The sequence below is a fragment of the Lepus europaeus genome, chromosome 3, assembly GCF_033115175.1.
Source record: "Lepus europaeus isolate LE1 chromosome 3, mLepTim1.pri, whole genome shotgun sequence".
Lineage (NCBI taxonomy): Eukaryota > Metazoa > Chordata > Mammalia > Lagomorpha > Leporidae > Lepus > Lepus europaeus.
This window is the reverse complement of record NC_084829.1, coordinates 82766036-82791955: the sequence shown is the minus strand read 5'-3', so window position 1 is coordinate 82791955 and position 25920 is coordinate 82766036. Positions and strand designations below refer to the sequence as shown.

At 40.3% G+C, this 25920-nt stretch overlaps 1 protein-coding gene across 5 annotated transcripts in view; it reads left to right on the top strand.

Annotated features, from left to right (window-relative positions):
• SNX14 (sorting nexin 14) overlaps positions 1-25920 on the top strand; it is a 100541-nt gene that overhangs the window by 45729 nt on the left and 28892 nt on the right. For all 5 annotated transcript variants that reach the window (XM_062186452.1, XM_062186453.1, XM_062186451.1 and 2 more), the window contains 7 exons: positions 1144-1299; positions 1655-1779; positions 2252-2310; positions 8308-8440; positions 15751-15952; positions 20586-20669; positions 24401-24501. In XM_062186452.1, the coding sequence (XP_062042436.1) occupies positions 1144-1299; positions 1655-1779; positions 2252-2310; positions 8308-8440; positions 15751-15952; positions 20586-20669; positions 24401-24501 (860 nt within the window). The remainder of the gene's footprint in view (positions 1-1143; positions 1300-1654; positions 1780-2251; positions 2311-8307; positions 8441-15750; positions 15953-20585; positions 20670-24400; positions 24502-25920) is intronic.

The window sequence follows — 25920 nt, the reverse complement described above, 5'->3', positions numbered from 1 at the left end:
GAGATTTATTTTATTTATTTGAAAGAGTTACAGGGAGAGGTCTTCCATCCGCTGGTTCACTACTCAGATGGCTGCAACGGCCAGAGCTGCGCTGATTCGAACCCAGGAGCCAGGAGCTTCTTTCTGGTCTGCCACATGGATGCAGGGGACCAAGGACTTGGGCCATCTTCTGCTGCTTTCCCAGGCCATAGCAGAGAGCTGGATCAGAAGTGGAGCAGCTGAATCTCAAACTGATGCCCTTACGGGATGTTGGCACTGTTGGTGGCAGCTTTATCTGCTATGCTACAGCGCCAGCCCCTTTTTCTTTCTTTCTTTCTTTCTTTTTTTTTTTTTTTTTTTTGACAGGCAGAGTGGACAGTGAGAGAGACAGAGAGAAAGGTCTTCCTTTGCCATTGGTTCGCCCTCCAATGGCCACCGCGGCCAGTGCACTGTGGCCGGCGCACTGCGCTGATCTGAGGCAGGAGCCAGGTGTTTCTCCTGGTCTCCCATGGGGTGCAGGGCCCAAGCACTTGGGCCATCCTCCACTGCACTCCTGGGCCACAGCAGAGAGCTGGCCTGGAAGAGGGGCAACCGGGACAGAATCCGGTGCCCCAACCGAGACTAGAACCCAGTGTGCCGGCGCTGCAAGGTGGAGGATTAACCTGTTGAGCCGTGGCAACGGCCCCCTTTTTCTTTTTTAAAAATATTTTTTCATTTACTTGAAAGGCAGAATGACAGAGAGAGAACTTTGATATGCTGTTTCACTACTCAAATGGCTGCAATGACTGCAGCTGTGCCAAGCCAAAGCCAAAAGCCCAGAATTTCATCTGAGTTTCTCACATGGGTGGCAGGGGCCCAAGCATTTCGACCATCTTCTGCTTTCCCAGGTGCATTAACAGGGAGCTGAATTAGAAGTCAAACAGCTGGGACTTGAACTGGCATTCTGATATGGGATGCCAGTGTTCAGGTGGTGGTTAACCTGCTGTGCCACAGCACTTGCCCTATGTTACTCTTCCTTAAATCTTTCAGAAACTTGAATTGATTAATTAGGTCACTTGTAATTGCTGCTTTTAATATTGGTTGCAGTCCTGCTAGGCATATGAAATTTTCACAAATAGTGTTATATTAAAATAATGTATTCTTGTTCTTTTCTTTATTTGTTAGAGGAATTTAATGATAGAATTTTGCGACCAGAGTTATCAAATGATGAAATGCTATCTCTTCATGAAGAGTTGCAGAAGATTTATAAAACATATTGTTTGGACGAAAGTATTGACAAAATTAGATTTGATCCCTTCATTGTAGAAGAGATTCAGAGAAGTAAGTCAAAGACTATGATGAGTGTGAATTCTATAACTGTTTTACAGTTTTTAGGGTTATCCCACGTATCTTCTGTTTATTATTTTAATAGCTGTGTGAAGGACATAGGCAATTATTACCTTATTTTGCTGTTAAGATGAAAGCTTTGAGGAAGGAACTTAGATTCACGTAGCTGATATTTATGAGAACTGAAATATGACTCCAATTTCTCAATCTAGTGTAATTTCCTAAAGTGTTATTTCTGTAAAATACAGTTTTAGGACTGTGCTCTTTCACTATAATGAATTTTAAACTATTGTACAATGTGTTTAAGTTATTCATAAATAATTTCTGCAGTAGAATTCTTTTTTATTAGTTGCTGAAGGCCCCTACATAGATGTAGTGAAACTTCAAACTATGAGATGTCTTTTTGAAGCATATGAACATGTTCTTTCTCTCCTGGAGAATGTATTTACTCCTATGTTCTGCCACAGTGATGAGGTAAGTCAAAATATTAATCATCTGAGAAATTTTTTAGAAAATTTTGTAGTAGCTGTGATCATTAGATGAATGATTCAGATAGAAAAATAGAATAAGATTAAGAAAGTTAATGGAGACTAGTTGTTAATTATAAGAAGAATTCTCAGTATTTCAGTACCAAAACCATTTTTATATATGTGACTAAGATAGATTGGAACTAAATTGGCCTACCTGGTTTTGCCATTTGACTGAGTAGCTATTTTGTGTCAGAGTGATACAGAAGCTTCTTTCTTGTATGCATCTTATGGACCTGTGGAAATCAAATGGTGTGAATATTTCCATCTGTGATATTTTAGCCCTTGCCTTATTTAACTACGGCTGTATTCATTGATTTAAATGTCTTTTTCTTTAAATCAGAAAGCAGTAAGGTAAAGAAAGCATCATTTTTCAGTATCTAATATTAGTTTAATAAATCAAAATTGTTATTTTGAAGTATTTCAGACAACTTTTAAGAGGTGCAGAATCACCAACACGCAATTCAAAATTCAACAGGTAGGTATATTTAACCATATTTATCTTTTATCTTTGAACTTGTTGGTACTAATAATTTTTATAGCATTGTTACCTTTATTAGCTGTTTTGGTAAATGAAAATGTGCTTCTGTTGCCAAATGAGTGGCTGAGGTATTTCACTAATGGATTGTAGAACTGAACTACATATAGTAACCTGAAAATGCCTGAAATTCTTTAGAGAAATATGAGATATCTGTTATTGCTTTGTTAATCTCGTACTTAAATCATATTAGTGCTTGATTCCTTTATTGGAAACTGGAGAATACCTGCTTAAGTGAAATCTGCAGATAACTCACAATGTTATTCAGTAGTTCTTCCCCTCCCCAAGAAAACTTAGCAGAGTACTTACTGAGTAGAAAAATGTAGGGGTTTTTCTCCCTTTCTTTTCCATCTCTCTAGAAATTATGTGCGCTTTTAATAATTTAAGAAAGATGACAGAAGAAACACTTTATCCACTTTTTTTTTATAAAGATTTATTTGTTTATTTGAAAGAGTTAGAGAGAGAGAGAAGAGGCAGAGAGAGAGAGAGAGAGGTCTTCCATCTGCTGGTTCACTCTCCAACTGGCTGCAATGGCCGGAGCTACACCGACCTGAAGCCAGGAGCCAGGAGCTTCCTCCGGGTCTTCCTATGTGAGTGCAGGGGCCCAAGGACTTGGGCCATCTTCTACTGCTTTCCCAGGCCATAGCAGAGAGCTGGATAGGAACTGGAGCAGCCAGGTCACAAACCGGCACCCATATGGGATGCCGGCACTGCAGGCAGTGGCTTTGGCTTTACCTGCTACGCCACGGCGCCGGCCCCACATAATCCACTTATAAACTAGATATTTAATGTCCTAATTTGTCCTTACAATTTATATGTATAAAATGCACGCTGGGGCTGGCACTGTGGCATAGCAGGTAAAGCCACTGTCTGCAGTGCCAGCATCCCATATGGGTGCTGGTTGGAGTCCTGGCTGCTCCACTTCTGATCCAGCTCTCTGCTATGGCCTGGGAAATCAGTACAAGATGGCCCAAGACCTTAGGTTCCTGCACCCACTTGGGTGACCCGGAAGAAGCTCCTGGCTCCTGGCTTTGGATCAGCGCAGCTCTGGTCGTCACTGCCAACTGGGGAGTGAACCAGCAGATGGGAGACCTCTCTCTCTCTCTCTGCCTCTCCTTCTCTCTCTGTGTAACTTTTTCAAATAAATAAATAAATCTTTTAAAAAAAATGGACTCAGACATGACATCTGAAATCTACAAAATAAATACATTTGTTTTCAATGTTTTCCATTTTGAGAATGTATCTAATAAATATATTAATAAATTGGAGATGCATTACAAAAAGAAATAAGTCAGAAAGTAGAGCAGATTTTTAGATAAATAGTACAGGGAAAATGTGAAAACTGTACTGATGGGGAGGTTAGATTGTGTTCTTTGACATAACTAAGGTTTAGCAATAGATTTAAAGTTTTTGAGTTTGGATGTTAAATCTTATATAATGCCTCAGTAGAAGTTGTACATATGTAATAGCTTTTCTGAGCAGAAAATATCAGTATGATTCTTTGTAAAAATACCACTTTTCTACTTTTCTTAAGTGGTTATATGTTGTAGCCATGAAACAAAAGATTCATAGCACTGAATCCCTGCCCCATGATGAAAGGAAGGAAAGGAAGACCCAAACCTAGCGGCGGCTCTTAAGTGACTTAAATTCTTCCACGGGTGGTCTAAGGCTAGGAGTTGCCACCATGGGCCTGGGGTCTTTCTGGAGTTGGGTTGCTTGGGAATGATTTAAAAAGAAAAAAAAATTATATCCATGCTTTTTAAGATAGCATTCTTTGCCCATTCCACACACGTCTTTCATTCATATATTTTTAAAGGACTTTTATCAAATTTCCCAGCATACTTGAAAATAGGTAAAATTTTTCCTTGTTTACAGAATTACATATTTGGAATCATACCAGGATATTGGGCTTAATGAATTGCCTATATAGGACTGTGTAAGGAGAAGTGGTTCTGTGATCTGCTTAAGTGTTAAATTTAAGTTAGGGTCATAGCTAAAGAAATGGAAACTTTCTTTATCACTTGGAGAACATTTGATTGTTTTTCGCATGTTAAGGCATTAATTTTGCTGGCTTTCGAGTGTAAAAAGAAGGGAAAGAAATAGGGATTCTTTTCATTCTTGGTACTGATTATGGCTTTTTAAGGTATGTTTTTCTTTTGATTGACCTGACTTTGATATTAACTATTAATCTTGTCAGGGCTGTCTCTGCTATGATAATGATTCATTTATCTGTGAGAATAAGTAAAAGAGTTTCTTTGTTTCACTGGAAATTTAGAGTAACTGCTAGTTTGCTGTTCAGTGACTTAAAATATATAAAATATTTACTCATATTTACTTAATTATATTCTAAAAGCAAAATTTTATTGGATATTATTAATCTGATACTGTTTTTGTACTCAAATAGAATTTTAGTATTTACGGATGTTTTGCTAACTTTGCTTCTTTAGGTAGAGCTTACTTTTAAAATACTCAAATGAAAACATGTAAAGCGTGCATAGTTTATATCTAACATGGACACAAATTCTGTATTGGAAATTCAGGTTTCTTTTTTGTAGCAGATTTTTGGTGGCTTATTTTCTGCATATTTTGCACTGTATTAAATAATATGGCTACAGGCAAAAAATTATAATTTTGCCTAAATATTAAATTTTTAAGATCTTTTTTTAATGTTCTGGACTTTAATACCTTCAAACCCCCAAAACAGCCAGGTAGCTTTGTTTATCTTACCTTCATTATGTTATTTAGAGTGATTTCTTCCCTTTGCAAAGATGAATGGAATCCACTTGTATAACTTTCAAAGCTTTTTAATTTTGTTTTATGTTCTAACGTGAAATTTGTTTAATATCTGGGCTTTCTCTCTTTCCTCTCTCTATATAATTTCACATATCTGTTATTGCAGAGGTAGCCTAAGTTTGGATGATTTTCGGTAAGTCTGGAGCATGTAATTCTTTTCAGTATAAATTGACTATTTAAGTGCAGAAAGTATATCCCATACAACTTAAGCACAACTAAAGCTATAATTGCCTTTATATGTTGTTTAGGATAAACATTTAAAATGTGTCTCTACTTTGATTCCAGATATCTCCTTATGAGATAGCATAAGGTGTCATCATAAAATAAAAATATTCTTATATGCTTCTAAGATATTTTTATTGTTTGCTTATTTTTTAAAAAAAGATTTATTTGTTTATTTGAAAGAGTTACACGGAGAGGGAAGGAGAAGCAGAGAGAGAGATAGAGAGAGAGAGAGAGAGGACTTCCATCCACTGGTTTACTCCCCAGCTGGCTGCAATGGCCAGAGTTGTGCCAATCTGAAGCCAGAAGCCAGGAGCTTCCTCCGCGTCTCCCATGCAGGTGCAGGGGCCCAAGGACTTAGGCGGTCTTCTACTGCTTTCCCAGGCCATAGCAGAGAGCTGGATGGGAAGTCGAGCAGCCAAGACTTGAACTGGCATCCATATTGGATGCTGGCACTGCAGGCGGTGGCTTTTACCTACTACTCCACAGCGCTGGCCCCATTAATTGTTTATTTTATTTTGCCAGTGTTTCACTTTTCAAAACTGTTGTCTTATTTTATTGTTGACTTTTTAAATTACCTTTAGAAAAATTTTTAAGGGCTTTATTGTTTTAAGCAAGAAGAATAATGATGGTTCTTTACTTCTAGACATCACAAGTGAGACATTTAAAAAGTATATAGTTCAAAAACCATAATTGTTTTAAAATCTCTAGTTTTTAGAGAGTAGACTATTCTGTCTAGATTCTAGAGATTATAGCAATATTTTGTCAAAATTTTCATATTTATCTTTGGAAATATTTCTTCTATCAGAACTGTGTCCACAATTCTGAAGTTAAAAATTTTAAATGTTTTCTTGTTCAGATAAATAACCCAGTTTATCCTATTTTTCCAGTTTTAATGTAAGTTTGATTTCTGTCCCAGTCATGTGTAAAATAAGGTTGTATTTGAAACTTGATCACTTTACTTTTATTTTTGTAATTGTTGCATTATTTTAGTAGGTAACTTAAATTTTGCTTGGAGGAATAATAACTGTCTATTAAGTTAGACACCTGAAACAGATATTCTTAGATTTTAATAGTAGTTACTTTTACGTGGATTTCTGTTACAAGAGCAGTATTATATTGCATGAAATTTAAAAAAGATAAATTCTATTTGCTGAAACATGGGGTGGTAGATTCTACTGGTGGATTTTTTTTTTTTTTTTGAAGCTGCTGCTTTTAGCTTTTTTATTGTTGCTTTCCAGGTTTTTTTCTGTTTTTAGAAGTTCAGTTTTGAAAAAAACTGCAAAACCATGGCAGAACAGGCTGCTGTTCTCAGCTATGTTTGCTTTATTCTCATTGCTAACCCTTCTCTTTGACATTTTATCCTTTCTTTTTATTTCTTTGAACTTAAATGCATTTTATACCTCATCTTTTGAGTACTTCTATGATTGTAAAATTGAGCTTTTCTGGAACTTTTGTTAGGACGAAAAATTTTTTGCTAAGTTCCATCTTAAAGCGGAGTCCTAAGAAAGTAATGTCCCTCCCCCCCTTATTGTTATTTTAGCATTACAGTTATTCTAAATGAATGTTCTGTTTTGTATATGCTGTTAACACAAATGTTGTTTTAAAAATATGTATAGCAGTAAGAACTATAGACCACTAGGGGGCTCTCAATCTTAAAGGTTTTTAGTTCAGTTAATGTTTTGAAGTTAGGTAAATTTCAAATGTTTATTAAAAATTTTATCTTGTTTACTCATGCCTCGGATTTATTTATTTACTTATTGACAGGTAGAGTTATAGACAGTGAGAGAGAGACAGAGAGAAAGGTATTCCTTCTGTTGGTTCACTCCCCTAATGGCCGCTAGGGCCGATGGTGCACTGATCCGAAGCCAGGAGCTCGGTGCTTCCTCCCAGTCTCCCATGCGCGTGCAGGGGCCCAAGCACTTGGGCCATCCTCCGCTGCCTTCCCGGGCCACAGCAGAGAGCTGGACTGGAAGAGGAGCAACCGGGACAGAAGCTGGCGCCCATATGGAATGCTGGTGCCGCAGGCGGAGGATTAACCAAGTGAGCCATGGCACCAGCCTCAGATTTTTTTCTTTTAAAGAGTTACAGAGGGCGGCCGGCGCCGTGGCTTAATAGGCTAATCCTCCGCCTTGCGGCGCCGGCACACCGGGTTCTAGTCCCGGTTGGGGCGCCAGATTCTGTCCCGGTTGCCCTTCTTCCAGGCCAGCTCTCTGCTATGGCCCGGGAAGGCAGTGGAGGATGGCCCAAGTCCTTGGGCCCTACACCCGCATGGGAGACCAGGAGAAGCACCTGGCTCCTAGCTTCAGATCAGCGCGATACGCTGGCCGCAGCAGCCATTAGAGGGTGAACTAACGGCAAAAAGGAAGACCTTTCTCTCTGTCTCTCTCTCACTATCCACTCTGCCTGTCAAAAAAAAAAAAAAAAAAAAGTTACAGAGGGAAAGAGCATGAGCACTATCTAATATGTGCTGGTTCACTCCCCAAATGTTTGCAATGGCCAGGGCTGGGTCAGGCCAAAGCCAGGAACCAGGAGCTTCATCCCAGTCTCCCATGTGAGTGCAGGGGCCAAGCACTTGGGCCATCTTCTACTGCTTTCCGAGGCACATTAGCAAGGAACTGGATTGGAAATGGAGCAGCTAAGACTCAAACTGTTGCCCATATGAGATGCTGGTGTCCAGGCAGCAGCTTTACTCGCTAAGCCATAATGTCTGCTCCTCATCCTTCAAACTTCAACTTTAAATGCCTTGTAATTTTTGGCTGCTGAGATATTGACTTAATCTATGACTGAAAACTCTAGAAGTTATATTTGTCTTACCTTCAGTTAATCATTTTCAAACTATTTTTCTTTATCATTGCTTATGGTAAACTAGGCTGCTGTGATAATTTGCTACCTACTGGTATATTTTTGTTCAATATTTAGGAGCACACAGAAAAGAGGAGAATCATTTGGAATCAGCAGAATAGGTAGCAAAATTAAAGGAGTATTCAAGAGTACCACAATGGAGGGAGCTATGTTGCCTAATTATGGTTTGGCTGAAGGTGAAGATGACTTTGTAAGTAGCAATTCTTCAGTTTGATGTATAATTAACTCATTATAGCATAGAAATTCGATATGTTTACTTAATTTCCTTGTCTTTTATCTTTTGTCTTAGACTTTCTTTATATTTCTCATTCTTTTGTTAGTTTTTGTAGTTTCATGATATTATCTGATTTTTAAACTTCCTAAGTTTTTGATTATTAAAGAGAATGGTTTCTTTTAAGCTGAGCTACTTATAGTAGTGAAATAATTGATCAACTTTTGGTTTTGTCTTTTACTTCCTATTTTGGTGTTATCTCTTTCTAGCCATATGCTTCAGGTATACAGAATTGATAATAAAAACCCTAATCCCTTGCTGCTCAAACTGTCATCTGTGGACGAGCAATGTCAGCATCACCACAAAGCTTGTTTTAAGTACAGAATATTGGGACCAGAATTTTGGTATAGCAGGTAAAGCTGCTGCCTATGATACTGGCATCCCCTGTGGGCACTGGTTTAACTCCTGGCTGCTATATTTCTTATCCCGCACCCTGCTAATGGCCTGGGAAAAGCAGCCGAAGATGGTCCAAGGGTGTGGGCCTCTGCCATCCACATGGGAGATCTGGAAGAAGCTCCTGGCTCCTGACATTAGCCTGGCCCAGCCCTGGCTGACGGCAGCCATGTGGGTAGTGAACCAGCGGATAGAAAATCTTTCTACCTCTGTAACTTGACTTTCAAATAAATAAATAAATCTTTTTTTTTTTTTTTTGACAGATAGAGTTAGAGAGAGAGAGAGAGACAGAGAGAAAGGTCTTCTTCCGTTGGATCACCCCCCAAATGGCTGCTACAGCTGGAACTATGCTGATCCTAAGCCAGGAGCCAGGTGCTTCCTCCTGGTCTCCCATGCTGGTGCAGGGCCCAAGCACTTGGGCTATCCTCCACTGCCCTCCCAGGCCACAGTAGAGAGCTGGACTGGAAGAGGAGCAACCGGGACTAGAACCTGGCGCCCATATGGGATGCCGGCACCGCAGGCAGAGGATTAACCAAGTGAGCCATGGCGCCAGCCCCAAATAAATAAATCTTTAAAAATGAATAAATAAATGCAGAATCTCAGGCAACATATTAGACCTTCTCAGAGTTTGTATTTTAACAAGATCTCCAGTAGACTTAGATGCACATCTCACTCACCATGCTATTTTATGTCTTGATACCTTTGCATGCGCTGTCTTACTTGAAATGCCCTTCCTTCCTTTATCTAGAAAATTCTTATTTATCTTTCAAAACTTAGCTGCTCCCAACAAACCATTATCTGTGTTCCAAGGTAGAATTGAACTTTCTCTCTTTTTGTGGCCTTATGTCATCATGTTAAATCATGTAATATATTATATGTGAAATTGCATATTTATTCTGTGTTTACCTGATAGTGAATCCCCTAAAGGCAGATATTATCTCATAGTTACTTTTCATCTGTTTAAGAATGTATATTGAGCTGGCGCTGCAGCTCAATAGGCTAATCCTCCACCTTGTGGCGCCGGCACACTGGGTTCTAGTCCCGGTCGGGGCGCCGGATTCTGTCCCAGTTGCCCCTCTTCCAGGCCAGCTCTCTGCTGTGGCCCAGGAGTGCAGTGGAGGATGGCCCAAGTGCTTGGGCCCTGCACTCCATGGAAGACTAGGAGAAATACCTGGCTCCTGCCATCGGATCAGCGCGGTGTGCTGGCCGCAGCGTGCCAGCCGTGGCGGCCATTGGAGGGTGAACCAACAGCAAAGGAAGACCTTTCTCTCTGTCTCTCTCTCTCTCACTGTCCACTCTGCCTGTCAAAAAAAAAAAAAGAAAAAAGAAAAAAGAATGTATACTGAACATAGATCTTATACCTACACTTTGCCTTTTAATGGCCCTGGGTTCTAGGTATTAAAAAGATGGCTAAGACATTGCCTATAAGAAATTCACTAGCCTAAGCATAAATGTAATGAATAATACCAGTTGAATTAACAGTGACAAAGAAGAAGGAGTGGGGAGAGAAGGGTAAACAAACCCCCTTCTTCCCTCTGGCCCTTCCTTTGGACCTCTGTCCTATGCACTGATGAATGTTTATGAAATTTTACCAGCTCTTCGTAATAATTGAAATGGCAGGAAATCTTATTAAGGCCCCTTTTTCTTGTGAGATAATTTAAATATATTTTTCTCTTTATGTTTTTGGTATAAATTATATAAGGGAGAGAAGTCTTTTTCAAAATAATATTTTTTAGCTTTAAGTATGTTATAGTCTTTGTTTTCTAATAATGTAGAAGTATGGAGGAAATTTAAATATTACTCATAGCCTACCACCTGATAAACCACTTCTATAAATAGTTTGGTGATTTTTTGTTTAGAAAAATAGCTTTCTCTTCCCTCCCCCCATAGACTCCACCATACACACACACACACACACACAGTTTGCAGCCTTGCTTTCTCCTTGTTTAATATTATAGTGAAAGTATTTACCTGTGATACTGTAAAGCTTCAAAACATAACATTTGTGGGAGAAGAGTTTATTCTTTGCCCTCTCAGTTGCTTGCTATACAAACTATTCTTTGCTTCAGTAATAGGAGGAGGTCTTTTTTTTTTTTTTTATAGAAAACTTATCTTTAATGAATATATATTTCCAAAGTACAACTTTTGGATTATAGCGGTTCTTCCCCCCATAACCACCCTACCACCCACAAACCATCCCATCTCCCACCCCCTCTCCCATCCCATTCTTCATTAAGATTCATTTTTAATTATCTTTATATACAATCAACTCTATACTAAGTAAAGATTTCAACAGATTGCACTCACAGACAAAGTATAAAGTATTGATTGAAGACTAGTTTTACCATTAATTCTCATAGTACCACACATTAAGGACAGAGATCCTACATGGGGAACAAGTGCACAGTGATTCCTGTTGTTGATTTAACAGTTGACATTCTTATTTATGACGTCAGTAATCACCCGAGGCTCTTGCCATGAGCTGCCAAGACTATGGAAGCCTCTTGAGTTCACAGACTCTGACCTTGTTTGGAAAAGGCCATAGTCTAAAAAGTAGAAGTTCTCTCCTCCCTTCAGAGAAAGCTACCTCCTTCTTTGATGGCCTCTTCTTTCCACTGGGATCTCACTCACAGAGATCTTTCATGTAGATCATTTTTTGTCACAGTGTCTTGGCTTTCCATGCCTGCAAAACTCTCATGGGCTTTTTAGCCAGATCTGAATGCCTTAAGGGCTGATTCTGAGGCCAGAGTGCTGTTTGGGGCATTTGTCATTCTATGAGTCTGCTGTGTATCCCACTTTCCATGTTGGATTGTTCTCCCCTTTTTAATTCTGTCAATTATTATTAGGAGACACTGGTCTTATTTATGTGATCCCTTGACACTTAATCCTATATTTATGATCAATTATGAACTTAAATTGATCACTTTAACTACTAAGATGGCATTGGTACCTGCCAACTTAATGGGATTTGGTGTCCCATGGCAAGTTTTCAGTTTTACCCTTAGGGGTAAGCTGAGGGAGCGTATGCCGAACTGTACATCTCCTAGGAGGAGGTCTTTAAAAATCTGACAGTTTGTTCTATCTCATAGTCTAAGGATGAAGAAAGTAAAGATAGTAATAATAGAATGCTGGGAAAGCAGACAAAATAATCTCTAATACTCAAAAAGGCAGAGGCACAGCACTGTGGCTCAATAGGCTAATCCTCCGCCTGCGGCGCCGGCACACCGGCTTCTAGTCCCGGTCGGGGTGCCGGATTCTGTCCCGGTTGCCCCTCTTCCAGGCCAGCTCTCTGCTGTGGCCCGGGAGTGCAGTGGAGGATGGCCCAAGTGCTTGGGCTCTGCACCCCATGGGAGACCAGGAGAAATACCTGGCTCCTGGCTTTGGATCAGCGCGGTGCACTGGCCGCAGCGGCCATTGGAGAGTGAACCAATGGTAAAGGAAGACCTTTCTCTCTGTCTCTGTCTCTCTCTCTCTCTCTCTCACTGTCCACTCTGCCTTAAAAAAAAAAAAAGAAAAGGCAGAGGCAGTAAGGTGCTAACCCAGATGATGCCACTTTGGATTTAGAAGTCACTGTGCTGTGCTAATTCTAAGTTGCAGGACTTGGGCAAAATTCCCATTATCTTATTTAGAAATTAAGTGAAATAGAAATTTGATGATCTCCCTGCTAGGGATAAAAGTAGTTTGTGATAACAAATTGGGACTTAGTAGACGGTATCTGCTAGAAACTTTGCTGTAATGATTCAGCAGTAATTCTTACTTGCTATGTGATCTTGGGCAAGTGGCTTAATTTTTTTTAAAAGATTTATTTATTTATTTGAAAGAGCTACACAGAGAAGAAAGGCAGAGAGAGAGAGAGGTCTTCCGTCTGCTGGAATTTGCCACAATGGCCAGAGCTGCGCCGATCCGAAGCCAGGAGCCAGGAGTCTCCTCTGGGTCTCCCACACAGGTGCAGGGGCCCAAGGATTTGGGCCATCCTCTATTGCTTTCCCAGAAGTGGCTTAATTTTATTGTGATTTTCGTTTCCTCACCTGTGAAATGGAGACAGTATTTATCTTATATAGTGTATTATGAGGAGAGTTAAACACATAATATATATGCTGCTATGAATTTTGCCTTGTCTCTTTGTTAGGTTGATTTTGGAGGGTTTCTTTTTACTTGGAAATGCTCTATTTTTTCTCTATTTGTCAGTTTGCTAAATAAATTTTCTATATTTTGTGATCTACTTTACCTTCTCTCCTCAGAAACCAGATACATTAATAAAATTGCAGTGTAAGAGCCGGCGCTGTGGTGCAGTGGGTTAATGCTGTGGCCTGAAGCGCTGCAATCCCATATGGGTGCTGGTTCGAGACCCTGCTGCTCCACTTCTGATCCAGGTCTCTGTTATGGCCTGGGAAAGCTGTAGAAGATGGCCCAAGTCCTTGGGCCCCTGCACCCATGTGGGAGACCCAGAAAAAGCTCCTGGATCCTGGCTTTGGATTGGCACAGCTCCAGCTGTTGTAGCCAATTGAGGAGTGAACCAGTGGATGGAAGCCCTCTCTCTCTCTGTCTCTCTCTCTCTCTCTCTCTGCCTCCCCTCTCTCTGTGTAACTCTGGCTTTCAAATAAATAAATAAATCTTTAAAAAAAAAGTGCAGTATAATAAGTATGAAAAAATTACTTGGAACCTCAAGTTCTAAGGTATAGAATGGATGTTTCCCTTGCACTTGCTTTACTCTATTTTTCTTTCTTTTAACTTTATTTATTTGAAAGGCAGAATGACAGAGAGGAGAGAGAATGGTCTTCCATCTGCTGGTTGAATTCCCAATGACTGCAACATCTGGAGCTAAGCCATTCTGAAGCTAGGGACCAGGAACTCCATCTGGGTATCCCACATAGATGGCAGGAATCTAAGTACTTGGGCCGTCATCTGCTGCTTTCCAGGAACGTTAGCAGGAAGCTGGATCAGAAGTGTGGAGTAGTCAACATTTGAACTGGCACTTGTATATGGGATGCGAGAGTCCCAGGCGGTGGTTTAACTGCACCACGGGGCCCACCTGATCTGTTTTTCTTACAAGTTTGTAATGAGATAACTTGTCTCATAAAGACAAAACCTACCACCTATTATCTGTTATTATGGTTTTGTTTTTTTATTTTTTATTTTTAAAGATTTATTTATTTGAAAGTCAGAGTTACACAGAGAGAGGGGAGGCAGAGAAAGAGAGAGAGGGAGAGAGAAAGAGAGAGAGAGAGAGGTCTTCCATCTGATGGTTCACTCCCCAGATGGCTGCAATGGCCAGAACTGCGCCAATCTGAAGCCAGGAGCCAGGAGCTTCTTCCGGGTCTCCCACGTGGGTGCAGGGGCCCAAGGACTTGGGCCATCCTTTACTGCTTTCCTGGGCCATAGCAGAGAGCTGGACAGGAAGTGGAGCAGCCAGGTCTCGAACTGGCGCCCATATGGGATGCCGGCACTTCAGGCCAGGACGTTACCCCACTGCGCCACAGCGCTGGCCCCCGGTTTTGGTTTTTTTAAGACCTTGCAGTTGTTTTCAACAGAGCTTTAAGAAGTTCTACTAAGCTAGGTAGTAGTCTTATTAGGGACAATGCAAATCCAATTTAGGACAAATATAGAAAAAAACAACATGGCTTTGTAGGGGAGGAAAAGAATTTTCTCAGAGGAGAGTTGTATACTAGCTGTGGGAAGAAAGAAGAATGGAGAATGACAGTAAGGTGCCAAAATTCTGGTAGTAGATTTTTTCTCAGTACTGGTTTGCTCTGACTAGGCTTTCCAAATTCTCTTAATTAAATGTTTCTACCTTTGACTTACTGCTTTAAAAAAAACTGTTTAAGATGATTGTGTATGTTTTTCTTTTTTTTTTTAAAGATTTATTTATTATTTGAGAGACAGAGTTACAGAGAGAGGGAGGAAGAGTGAAAGAAATCTTCCATCCACTGGTTCACTCCCCAAATGGCTACAGTGGCTGGACTGGGCTGATCCGAAGCCACAAATCTGGAGCTTCCCTCCCACATGTGTGCAGGGGCCCAAGCACTTGGGCCATATTCCGATGCTTTTCCAGTCCATTAGCAGGGAGCTATATTGGAAGTGGAGTAGCGGGAACTAGAACTGGCACCCATATAGGATGTTGACGCCACAGGCAGAGGCTTAACCTACTACACCACAGCACTGGCCCCGTCAATTGTGTTTTATTCAAAATATCTTGCCCCCTTTAATTTAAAGTGATTGTGAGCCTATGTGACCAGGGTTTTATATGCCTGATTCAAAGGGTCTCTTTCAAAAGTTTTTTTGTGCTGAAATGCAGTTCTATTTTAGTTTCATTTTCCATAAACTTTTTGACGTTCTCAGGGATATTGCCAAAACACTTTCCAGAAGGGATCAAAGTCATGCACATTTTGAGAATGATGCTAGCTCACCTTGCAAACAGCATTATATCACAAATACAGCTTATCTGTGCAGTTTCCATCAGTGACTGTTATCATTTGTAAAATTTTACATTCCTAAATTTAAAATGTTAGTACATTAATTTTATTTCTTATCAAGTTTATATTTTTCTATATTTGTGAAATTTTAATTTTTTTCATCATCTCTGCAGAGTCTGTTCTGTATTTTCTATTATATTTTCACATATGGATGATGTAACAGATCCTGCAAGTTAATAATCCTAGTAACTTATTAGATTTAACTTTTTGTCTTTACCTTTTCAGTAGTAAATTCAATATCACATAATTTCCAAAGTCTTAAAGATTATCATTTTTATGTGGGTATACCACTTTATAGTTGTGTTTCATATGCTGTAGTTCTAATGGTACTGGAAATACTAAGTTCATCCTGCTTTTTTCTAGATTGAGGAAGGCATTGTTGTAATGGAAGATGATTCGCCAGTGGAGGCTGTGAGCACACCTAATACTCCCCGAAACCTTGCTGCATGGAAAATTAGCATTCCATATGTAGACTTTTTTGAGGACCCTTCTTCTGAAAGGAAGGAGAAAAAGGAGAGAATTCCTGTGTTTTGTATTGATGTTGAAAGAAATGATAGAAGAGCAGGTAGGAAGTTTTATGAGTACCTTTCTTAGAAGATGCCTATGAGTCTGTTTTTATCATTTTACTTAGCCCATTCTAGTTATTGAATATGACTACATAGCTAAAAGGTAAGTGTCCGGAACAGCAAAGTGAATGAAGGCCTGGGATTTTCTGGGTTTTCTTCTTTATCAGGTAACTGTTGGTTCATTCACCTAGCACTTATTGAATAGATGCCTGGGATACACCTGATAGTTCAGTAAGGTATTTCATATAATATTCTTTTAATAGTTTTCTTGCCATCACCATCATTAGCTATTATACTTCAGTGACTACCATTAATTCATAATAGCCCTATATCAGGTATTATACCAATTTAATTGAAATAGCATTTCCCCATTTCATTGTTGTGAACTAAATGATGAAGATATGATTGAACACAACTTAGCAAATTGTCTTCATTTTCTGCTTTTTATTTATTTTTGCAGTTTCTTGGACAGATTGTAATAGAGACAGGGATTAAACAGTCTCTATAGTGTCATAAACAGTCTCCACTTTGAGCTTTGTCTAAGAAGTGGGGCAGTCTATATAAGAAAACGCACAATCCACGTCATTTACACTTAGGGATGCTGTATGCAGAAAAATAAAATTGAATTCAGGAAGAGGGAACTATTTGTGAGGAGAGAAGGAAAAAAAGTGACAATGTTAGCAAATAGTTTTTTTTTTTTAAGTAAGATTTATTAATTTATTCAAAAGTCAGAGTTACAGCAAGAGAGGGAGAGACAAAGATCTTCCATCTGCTGGCTCACTCCCCGAATGGCTGCAACAACCAGGGCTGGACCAGGCCAAAGCCAGGAGCTAGGAACTTCATCTGGATCTCCCACGTGGGTGTAGGGGCCCAAGCATTTGGGCCATATTCTACTGCTTTCCCAGGCACATTAGCAGGGAGCTGGATCAGAAGTAGAGCAGCCAGGACTCAACTTAGTGCCCATATGGGATGCCAGTGCTGTAGACGGCAGCCTAACTGTTGCACCACAGCACTGGCCCCACAAATAGTTTCCAGAGAAGTAACTAAGTTGTAGTGTGAAGGTCAGTACTAATCATTGTCCTTATTTCTTTCTTTCTTTTTTTTTAAAGATTTGTTTATTTATTTGAAAGTCAGAGTTACACAGAGAGAGGAGAGACAGAGACAGAGAGGGAAAGAGAGGTCTTCCATCCATTGGTTCCCCAGATGGCCACAATGGCCGGAGTTGAGCCAAAGACAGGAGCCAGAACTTCTTCAGGTCTTCCACATGGTTATAGGGGTTCCAGGGACTTGGGCCATCTTTTACTGCTTTCCCAGGCCATAGCAGAGAGCTGGACTGGAAGAGGAGCAGCCGGGACTAGAACCGGCACCCACATGAGATGCTGGTGCCACAGGCAGAGGATTAACCTACTGCGCCATGGTGCCGGCCCAAAACTTGTATTCTAAAGATAATTTTTGTCAATAATGTTGCAGACTTCTACTGTCAAGGTAATGTACTCCTATAGAATTACTGCTTGAGAGAGGATAAAGTGTATCATTTATTACACTGAATTTTATATACATAGCAAAATAGTAATTTCAGGATTTTCAAAGCCAAAACTAAATGTAATGTTAATTTATAAAAAGAAATCTTTCATTTATTTATTTTAAACTTTTATTTTATTTAGTTAAGAAAGAGAGAGAGAGATAGAGAGAGAGAGAGAATGCTTCTATCCACTGATTCACACGTCAAATGACCACAAGAGCTGGGACTGGGCCTGGCTGAAGCAAGCAGCCAGGAACTTAATCCAGGTCTCCCATGTGAGTGGTGGCACCTAGTCTCTTAAGGCAACACCTGCTGCCTGCCAGGGTGTGTATTAGTAGATAGCTGGGGTTAAGAGTGGAGTCAGTATTCCCAAATGTCATCTTAACCACTAGGCCAAATGCTTACCCCTAATTTAGATCTTTTATGAACAATATTGAAGAAGAAACCTAGAATTTGCTTTATAGGTTGCAACTATATCAGGTTATATTTTTTTGACAAGAAACATCATTTAAGGTTGTGGTTTTGATTGACTTCATCCATTGCATTCTAAAATCTTAGCTAGAAAAAAAAAGAATAAAAAGATCTTAGCTAGAATGACATTGGATGCTAATAATAATAGTTAATATTTTTGGGGGTGCTTGCCCTTGTGCACCAAACAATAATGTTTTATGTGGGGTGGGTGTTGTGACACAGTAGGTTAAGTTGCTGCTTGAATTACAAATGCAGAATGCTGGTTCAAGTCCTGGCTAATCTGCATTTTTGATCTAGCTTCCTGCCAATGCAGGGAAGCATTGTATGATGGCCTAAGTATTTGGGTTTCTGCCACCCATGTGGGAGACCTACATGTAGTTAATGGCTCCTGGCTTTGGCTTGGTCCAGCCCTGTCCATTGCAGGCATTTGCAGAGTGAACCAGCAGATGGAAGATCTCTCTCTTTCTCCTTTCTCTTCGCCTCTCCTCTCTATTTCTATGTGTGTCACTCTGCATTTCAAATAAAATAAATCTTTTAAAATGAAGTTTTATGTGGATTATTTTATGTGATAAGCAGTTATTCTCCACCTAAGCAAACTAAAATTCAGTGAAGTTATGTAAGGCTGCATAGTAAGTGAGGGACTGGGATTACAGTAGGCAATTTGACCACAGACTGATTGTTTAAACCCTTAATTTTTGCTATACAATCTGGTACCCCCTAGCCATATGAGGCAATTTAATTCAGTTGTAGTAAAATTTTGATTCCTTCTTTGCACTAACCACATTTCCCTCCCTCCCTCCCTCCCTCCCTCCTTCCTTCCCTCCTTCCTTCCTTCCTATTTGACAGGTAGAGTTATAGACAGTGAGAAAGAGAGACAGAGAGAAAGGTCTTCCTTCCGTTGGATCACTCCTCAAATGGCCGCCACAGCCAGCACTGTGCTGATCTGAAACCAGGAGCCAGGCGCTTCCTCCTGGTCTCCCATGTGGGTGCAGGGTGCCAAGCACCTGGGGCACCCTCCACTGCCTTCCTGGGCCATAGCAGAGAGCTGGCCTGGAAGAGGAGCAACCGGGACTAGAACCCGGCGCCCATATGGGATGCGGGCGCTGCAGGCAGAGGATTAACCAAGTGAGCCACGGTGCCGACCTCTACTAGCCACATTTCAACTGCTTAGTGGCAACATGTAGCTAGTAGCTACTAAATTTTTGCATTTTGATAATCACAGCTCTGATGAATAGTTCTACTGTACTGTATTAGATCAGTGCAGTTTGGTCAATATTTGAGAGACCCCCAAAATAGATCACAAATTTTTATGAAATATATCATTTTGGTGATGTTTTAAGTTTCTGCCTTTTCTGTTCTGTTGTAGAAAAACTGTATTGTCTTGATATAACTTCATAAATATATCAATATCTTATATATAATTTTAAAATTGTGAAATAAAGTATATTATTAATAATGTGATGTTGAGAGTCATAAGTTATTAGTACTGTGAATAATTTCCGTGTATTTTTATTTATGTTTGCTTATTTTATTTGTATTCTTTGTTCAATTTTTATTTATCTGAAAGGCAAAGCTTGAGACAGAGAGACAAACATCTTCCATTCGCTGATTCACTCCCCAGATACCTGTAATAGCCAGGGCTGGGCCAGGCTGAAGCCAGGAGTCAGGACCTCAATCCAGGTCTTGCAGTGAGTTGCAGCAGGGATCCCTCCCCCTTCCCCCATTATCTTTTGCCTTCCCAGGTTGCATATTAATAGGAAGCTAGATCAGAAGTGGAGCCAGAGCTTGAGCCTGGTAGTCCAGTGTGGGGTGCAGGCATCGCAAGAGTGTCTTAACCACGGCACTGAATACCCAGCCCAGATTGGTGTTCTGTTTTTTAAAAGATTGATTTTTTGAAAGGCAGAATGACAGAGATAAAGAAATAGAGACTGGCCAGCGCCATGGCTTAACAGGCTAATCCTCCACCTTGCAGCGCCGCCACACTGGGTTCTAGTCCCGGCCGGGGTGCCGGATTCTATCCCGGTTGCCCCTCTTTCAGGCCAGCTCTCTGCTATGGCCCGGGAGTGCAGTGGAGGATGGCCCAAGTCCTTGGGCCCTGCACCCACATGGGAGACCAGGAGAAGCACCTGGCTCCTGGCTTCGGATCAGCGCGATGTGCCGGCTGCAGTGGCCATTGGAGGGTGAACCAACGGCAAAAAGGAAGACCTTTCTCTCTGTCTCTCTCTCTCACTATCCACTCTGCCTGTCAAAAAAAAAAAAAAAAAAAAAAAATTGAGACTGAGATCAAAAAAGAGATCTTCCATCTTCCATCCACTGATTCACTCCCCAAATGACTGCAATGGCCAGGGTTATGCTGGCATGAAACCAGGAACCATCTATCTGAGTCTCCCATGTTGATGGCAGGGACTCAAGTACTTGAACTGTAACCCCACATGTTAGGAAGGAGCAGGTTCAGAAGCTGAGGAACTGGGGCTTGAACTGGCACTCCAGTGTTAGATGCAGATGTTCAGGTGGCTGGCTTAACCTGCTGTGCTACAATACCTGCCAAGCTTTGTATTTTAATCTGTTAAATATTGCATCCTTTTAATAGTTGGTTGTAAAATTGTTTGTTACTCTGTATGTTTTCCTTTAATTTATAGTTGGGCATGAGCCTGAACATTGGTCTGTCTACAGAAGATACCTTGAATTCTATGTACTTGAATCAAAACTAACAGAATTTCATGGTATGTTGTTCTTTTTGTTCAAAATTCTGTTTTAGCATAAGCATTATTGAAAGCTGCTATATCAAGTTACTATTTAAATTTTAAGTAATTGTATCAAAGAAGTGTAACACTTGTATGTACTTTTATTGGTAATAGGAATATACTTTTTCTTTATTTTTAAGTCCTTATGCAATAGCTGTTTTGATAAGAAAATTTATTCTTAAAACTGTGTATATGAAATACATGAAATTTGTCCACTTTATATAAATTTTAAAAAGAAAATAAAAATTTAAAAGATAGCTGACATTTAAGTATATTTCAAAAAATGTTCTCTATCTCATTTACTTTTTGTTTAAACTGATATGATGGAAAATTTAAACCAGGCATTTCATAGGTGCTTTGTACATTTATCACCATCTTCCTTAGTAAACAAATATGTTTAGTATATATCATGGCAAATGTTCTGTTTTAGCTCTCAGGTTTATGTGTGGAAACAAAACTTGAAGTTGAATGTTTCCTTTGAGGGCAGATCAATTGGAAAAAGAGAGCACTCTTCATTATTAGTTCTTTTTCTAATTCTTTTTAGGACATTATTTTAGTAAACATTGAGAGATGTAGGTATTAAATATTTCTAACCATTTTGTACATGAGTTGATAAGTTTTATTTGTGTGTTCTGAGTTTTTATTTTGGAAGAGCTCTGTGGATTGTTTCCTGATCTAGATTCAGGTTGTTTTTGAATTAAAAAGGACAACAAATCTTGTTTATCTTGCCTTAATAGGAATGCCTGTAATAAGATGATTCTTTTAGGAAAATAAAGAATACAAAGTCACACTCCATAGTTGCCTAGATTTTGAATTTGTACTTGGCTTCAAATGGTTGTCACTTCCTCCAGGCCAGTCTGAAACATTGCCATCCCTATCTTATTTCTCTAAGAACTGTGCTTTTTTGTGTAAGGCCAAGATAACATAATTTAGGCTCATACTCAAAAACCCTGGACTAACCAAAGTTGGTTGGATTCCCAACATTGTCATTTTTTGGTGTAAAAATTTTTCTCTCTCCCTCCCCCCTTCCCTCCCTCCCTTCCCTTCCCTCCCTCCCTCCCTCCCTCCCTCTCTCCCTGCCTCCCCCCTCCTTCCTTCCTTCCTTCCTTCCTCCCTTCCTCCCTCCCTCCCTCCCTCTCTTCTTTCATTCCCACACATCAGTATTCATCTTTTGGCAACTATAAGTATTGAATATCACATTTATACAGTAACTATAGATTTTTGTTATTTTTTAATTAATTTATTTATTTGAAAGAGTTAGAGAGAGAAAGGTCTTTCATCCACTGGTTTACTCTCTAATTTGCTGCAACAGCCAGAGCAGTGCCAGTCCAAAGCCAGAAGCCAGGAGCTTCTTCTGGGTCTCCCACGTGGGTACAGGGGCCTAAGGACTTGGACCACATTCTACTGCTTTCCCAGGCTATAGCAGAGAGATGGATTGGAAGTGGAGCAGCTGGGATTTGAACTGGCACCCATATGGGTTGCTGGCACTGCAGGCGGCAGCTTTACCCACTACACCACAGCGCTGGCCCCTGGCAAAAAAATTTTTAGTCAGCCCTATCTTAGAAAACTTGTCTTTTTGGCCGGCGCCGCAGCTCACTAGGCTAATCCTCCGCCTTGCGGCGCCGGCACACCGGGTTCTAGTCCCGGTCGGGGCACCGGTCCTGTCCTGGATGCCCCTCTTCCAGGCCAGCTCTCTGCTGTGGCCAGGGAGTGCAGTGGAGGATGGCCCAAGTCCTTGGGCCCTGCACCCCATGGGAGACCAAGAGAAGCACCTGGCTCCTGCCATCGGATCAGCGCGGTGCGCAGGCAGCAGCGTGCCAACCGCGGCAGCCATTGGAGGGTGAACCAACGGCAAAGGAAGACCTTTCTCTCTGTCTCTCTCTCTCACTGTCCACTCTGCCTGTCAAAAAAAAAAAAAAAAAGAAAACTTGACTTTTTTTTTCTAAAATATATATGAATGGTCTTCTAAAAATTCATGGCAAATACATATTATGAAAAAGCTACATATGGACTTAAAAATATTTTTGCACCAAAATAAATGTATTTTTTAATTCCATTTTGGATAAACTTTTTGGAAATTCCCCCATGTAATCCCCATGTAATATTAACAATACTCCACCTTTTTTCTCATGAGTACTTTTTTTTTTTTTTTAAATAAATTTATTTGAGAGTCAGACAAAAAGTTCCCATCTACTAGTTATCAAATACCCACCCACAGCTTCTGAGACTGGGCCAGGCAGAAGCCAGGAGCCAGAAACAAAATCTGGGTCTTGCCGGCGCCGTGGCTCACTAGGTTAATCCTCCACCTGCAGCACTGGCACACTGGGTTCTAGTCCCGGTCGGAGTGCCGGATTCTGTCCCAGTTGCTTCTCTTCCTGTCCAGCTCTCTGCTGTGGTCCAGGAGTGCAGTGGAGGATGGCCCAAGTCCTTGGGCCCTGTACCCACATGGGAGACCAGGAGAAGCACCTGCCTCCTGGCTTCAGATCAGTACGGTGTGCCAGAGCGGCCATTGTGGGGTGAACCAATGGAAGGAAGACCTTTCTCTCTGTCTCTCTCTCTCACTGTCCACTCTGCCTGTAAAGAAAAAAAAGAAAAAAGAAAAAAATATCTGGGTCTTCCATATGGGTGGCAGGAACTCCATTTCTTGAGCAATCATTGCTGCTTCCAGGGTCTGTGTTAGTAGGAAGATAAAGCCAGGAGCTGTAGCTGGGAATTGAACCTAGGCACTCAGATGTGGGGTGTACAGCTCTCTGCTGTGGCCTGGGAAAGCAGTGGAAGACGGCCCAATTCCTTGGGCCCCTGCATCCATGTGGGAGACATGGAAGAAGCTCCTGGCTCCTGGCTTCGGATTGGCGCAGCTCTGGCCATTGCAACCAATTGAGGAGTGAACCAGCGGATGGAAGACCTCTCTCTCTCCTTCTCTTTCTGTGTAACTCTGACTTTCAAGTAAAAAAAAAAATCTTAAAAAAAAAAAAAAACCTCTGGGTTAAAAAAAAAATCAGATGTGGGATGTAAAATTTTTTTTTTTAAGATTTATTTATTTGAAAGAATTATACAGAGAGAAGAATACACACAGAGAGAAAAAGAGAGAGAAAGAGAGAAGCAAAGAGACAGAGAGACAGAAAGGGATCTTCCTTCCACTGGTACCCCCAAATGGCTTCAGTGGCTAGGACTGAGCCAGACTGGAGCCAGGAATCAGGAGCTTCTTTGAGATCTCCCACGTGGGTGCAGAGGCCTAAGCACTTGGGCCATCTTCTACTGATTTCCCAGGCACATTAGCAGGGAGTTGGATCAGAAGTGGAGCAGCTGGGTCTCAAACCAGCACCCATAAGGGATGCCGGTGTTGCAGGCAATGACTGTACCCCGTGCCGTGATGCCAGCCCCAGCGTGCAAGTCCTAACTACTAGGCTAAATGCCTGCCCCAGCCTCAGTAATTTCTTTAGTAAGATTTTAGTTAGCAGAACCCAACCAGTTTCAAGATAATCTCGTGATAATTTTTTGAAGTTCTTTTAGTAGGATAGAAAGCTAAAAAAAAAAATGGTTGTTGAGAGAAGATGGTCAGTAGACTCAAGATTTTGTGAAGATTATTTCAAAGGTAATATCTGATCTCTACAAACAAGTGTTGTGAATCTGATTTGCCAGTGTAAATTTTAAATTAGATTTTTAAAGTAGCAGTACATAGTAATAACTTTAGTATATCATAATTTCAGGCACATTTCCTGATGCCCAGCTTCCTTCCAAGAGGATCATTGGCCCCAAAAATTATGAATTCTTAAAATCAAAGAGAGAAGAGTTTCAGGAATATCTGCAGGTATAGAACTGTTGTATAACTTGATTTAAAATATTAATAATCATACCATTTTCTGATTTGTCTTTTTCTTTTGTACATATATTCTTTTCTTTCTGAATACTTTTCCATATGAATTTCAAAAGTTCTTTTATTTTTAAATTTTATTTCCATTTGGATTTTAAAATGAATTTTTATCAAAACATGGTCTTTTAAAATTGATAATCAATGAAATACCAGATATCTTGTTAGGGGAGAGGGATGCCTTTAATTTGTTTAAAGCTAATTAAAACTTGGTATAGGAAAGTTAAAAAGAAAGGTGAGAAACTTTTGGAGTAAAAGATTAAAATTGTGTTCTAAGAATACAAGTTATTGTTTTGGCTACTGTTTTGTTTTCTGTTAGATTCTGTGTTTGGTACTTTCTGAACAGGTTTGTTTAGCTTTTCTATATCTTCTTTTATATATATGTATATACATATACATATATATATATATATATACACACACACACACACATATATATATTCACTTATTTATTTGAAAGGCAGAGTTACAGTGAGAGAGAGGGAGATCCTCCATCCACGAATTCACTCCCCAAATGGCCACAGCTGCCATGGCTGAGCTAGGCTGATGCTTTCTTCTGGGTCTCACTGAGGGTGGCAGGGGCCCAAGCACTTAGGTCATCTTCTGCTGCTTTTCCAAGGCCATTAGCAGGGAGCTGCTTCAGAAGTGGTACAGCCAGGACATGAACTGGCACCCATATGAGATCTGGTGTTGTAGGCAGGTGGCTTTACCTGCTGCGTCACTGTGCCGGCCCCTGAATATCTTCTTGATTTAATCTTGGTAGGTTATAAGTCTCCAGGAATGTATTCATTTTGTTAGCATATACAATTCATATTACTTTCCTTTGATCTTTTGTATTTCCATGGTATTGGTTGTATTGTCTTCTATTTCATCTATAATTTTATTTATTTGAATTTTTTTTCTTCTGTTAGCTTGGATAAAAGTTTCTTATTTTGTTTTTCTCAAAAAATCAGCTTTTGTTGATCTTTTGTATTGTATTTTCTTTTTAGTTCCATTTTCACTTATTTTGGTTCTGATTCTTAATATTCCTTACCTCTTGCTAATTTGGGGCTTGTTTTGTTCTTGTTATTGTGGGTTCTTGATATGCATCATTAGAGTATTTGAGATCTTTTTTTTATTTTTTATTTTATTTTTATTTATTTTTTTTATAGGGAGAGAGAGACAGAGACAGAGAGAAAGGTCTTCCTTTGCCGTTGGTTCACCCTCCAATGGCCGCTGCTGCCGGCGCACCACGCTGATCCCAAGGCAGGAGCCAGGTTCTCCTGGTCTCCCATGGGGTGCAGGGCCCAAGCACTTGGGCCATCCTCCTCTGCACTCCCGGGCCATAGCAGAGAGCTGGCTTGGAAGAGGGGCAATCGG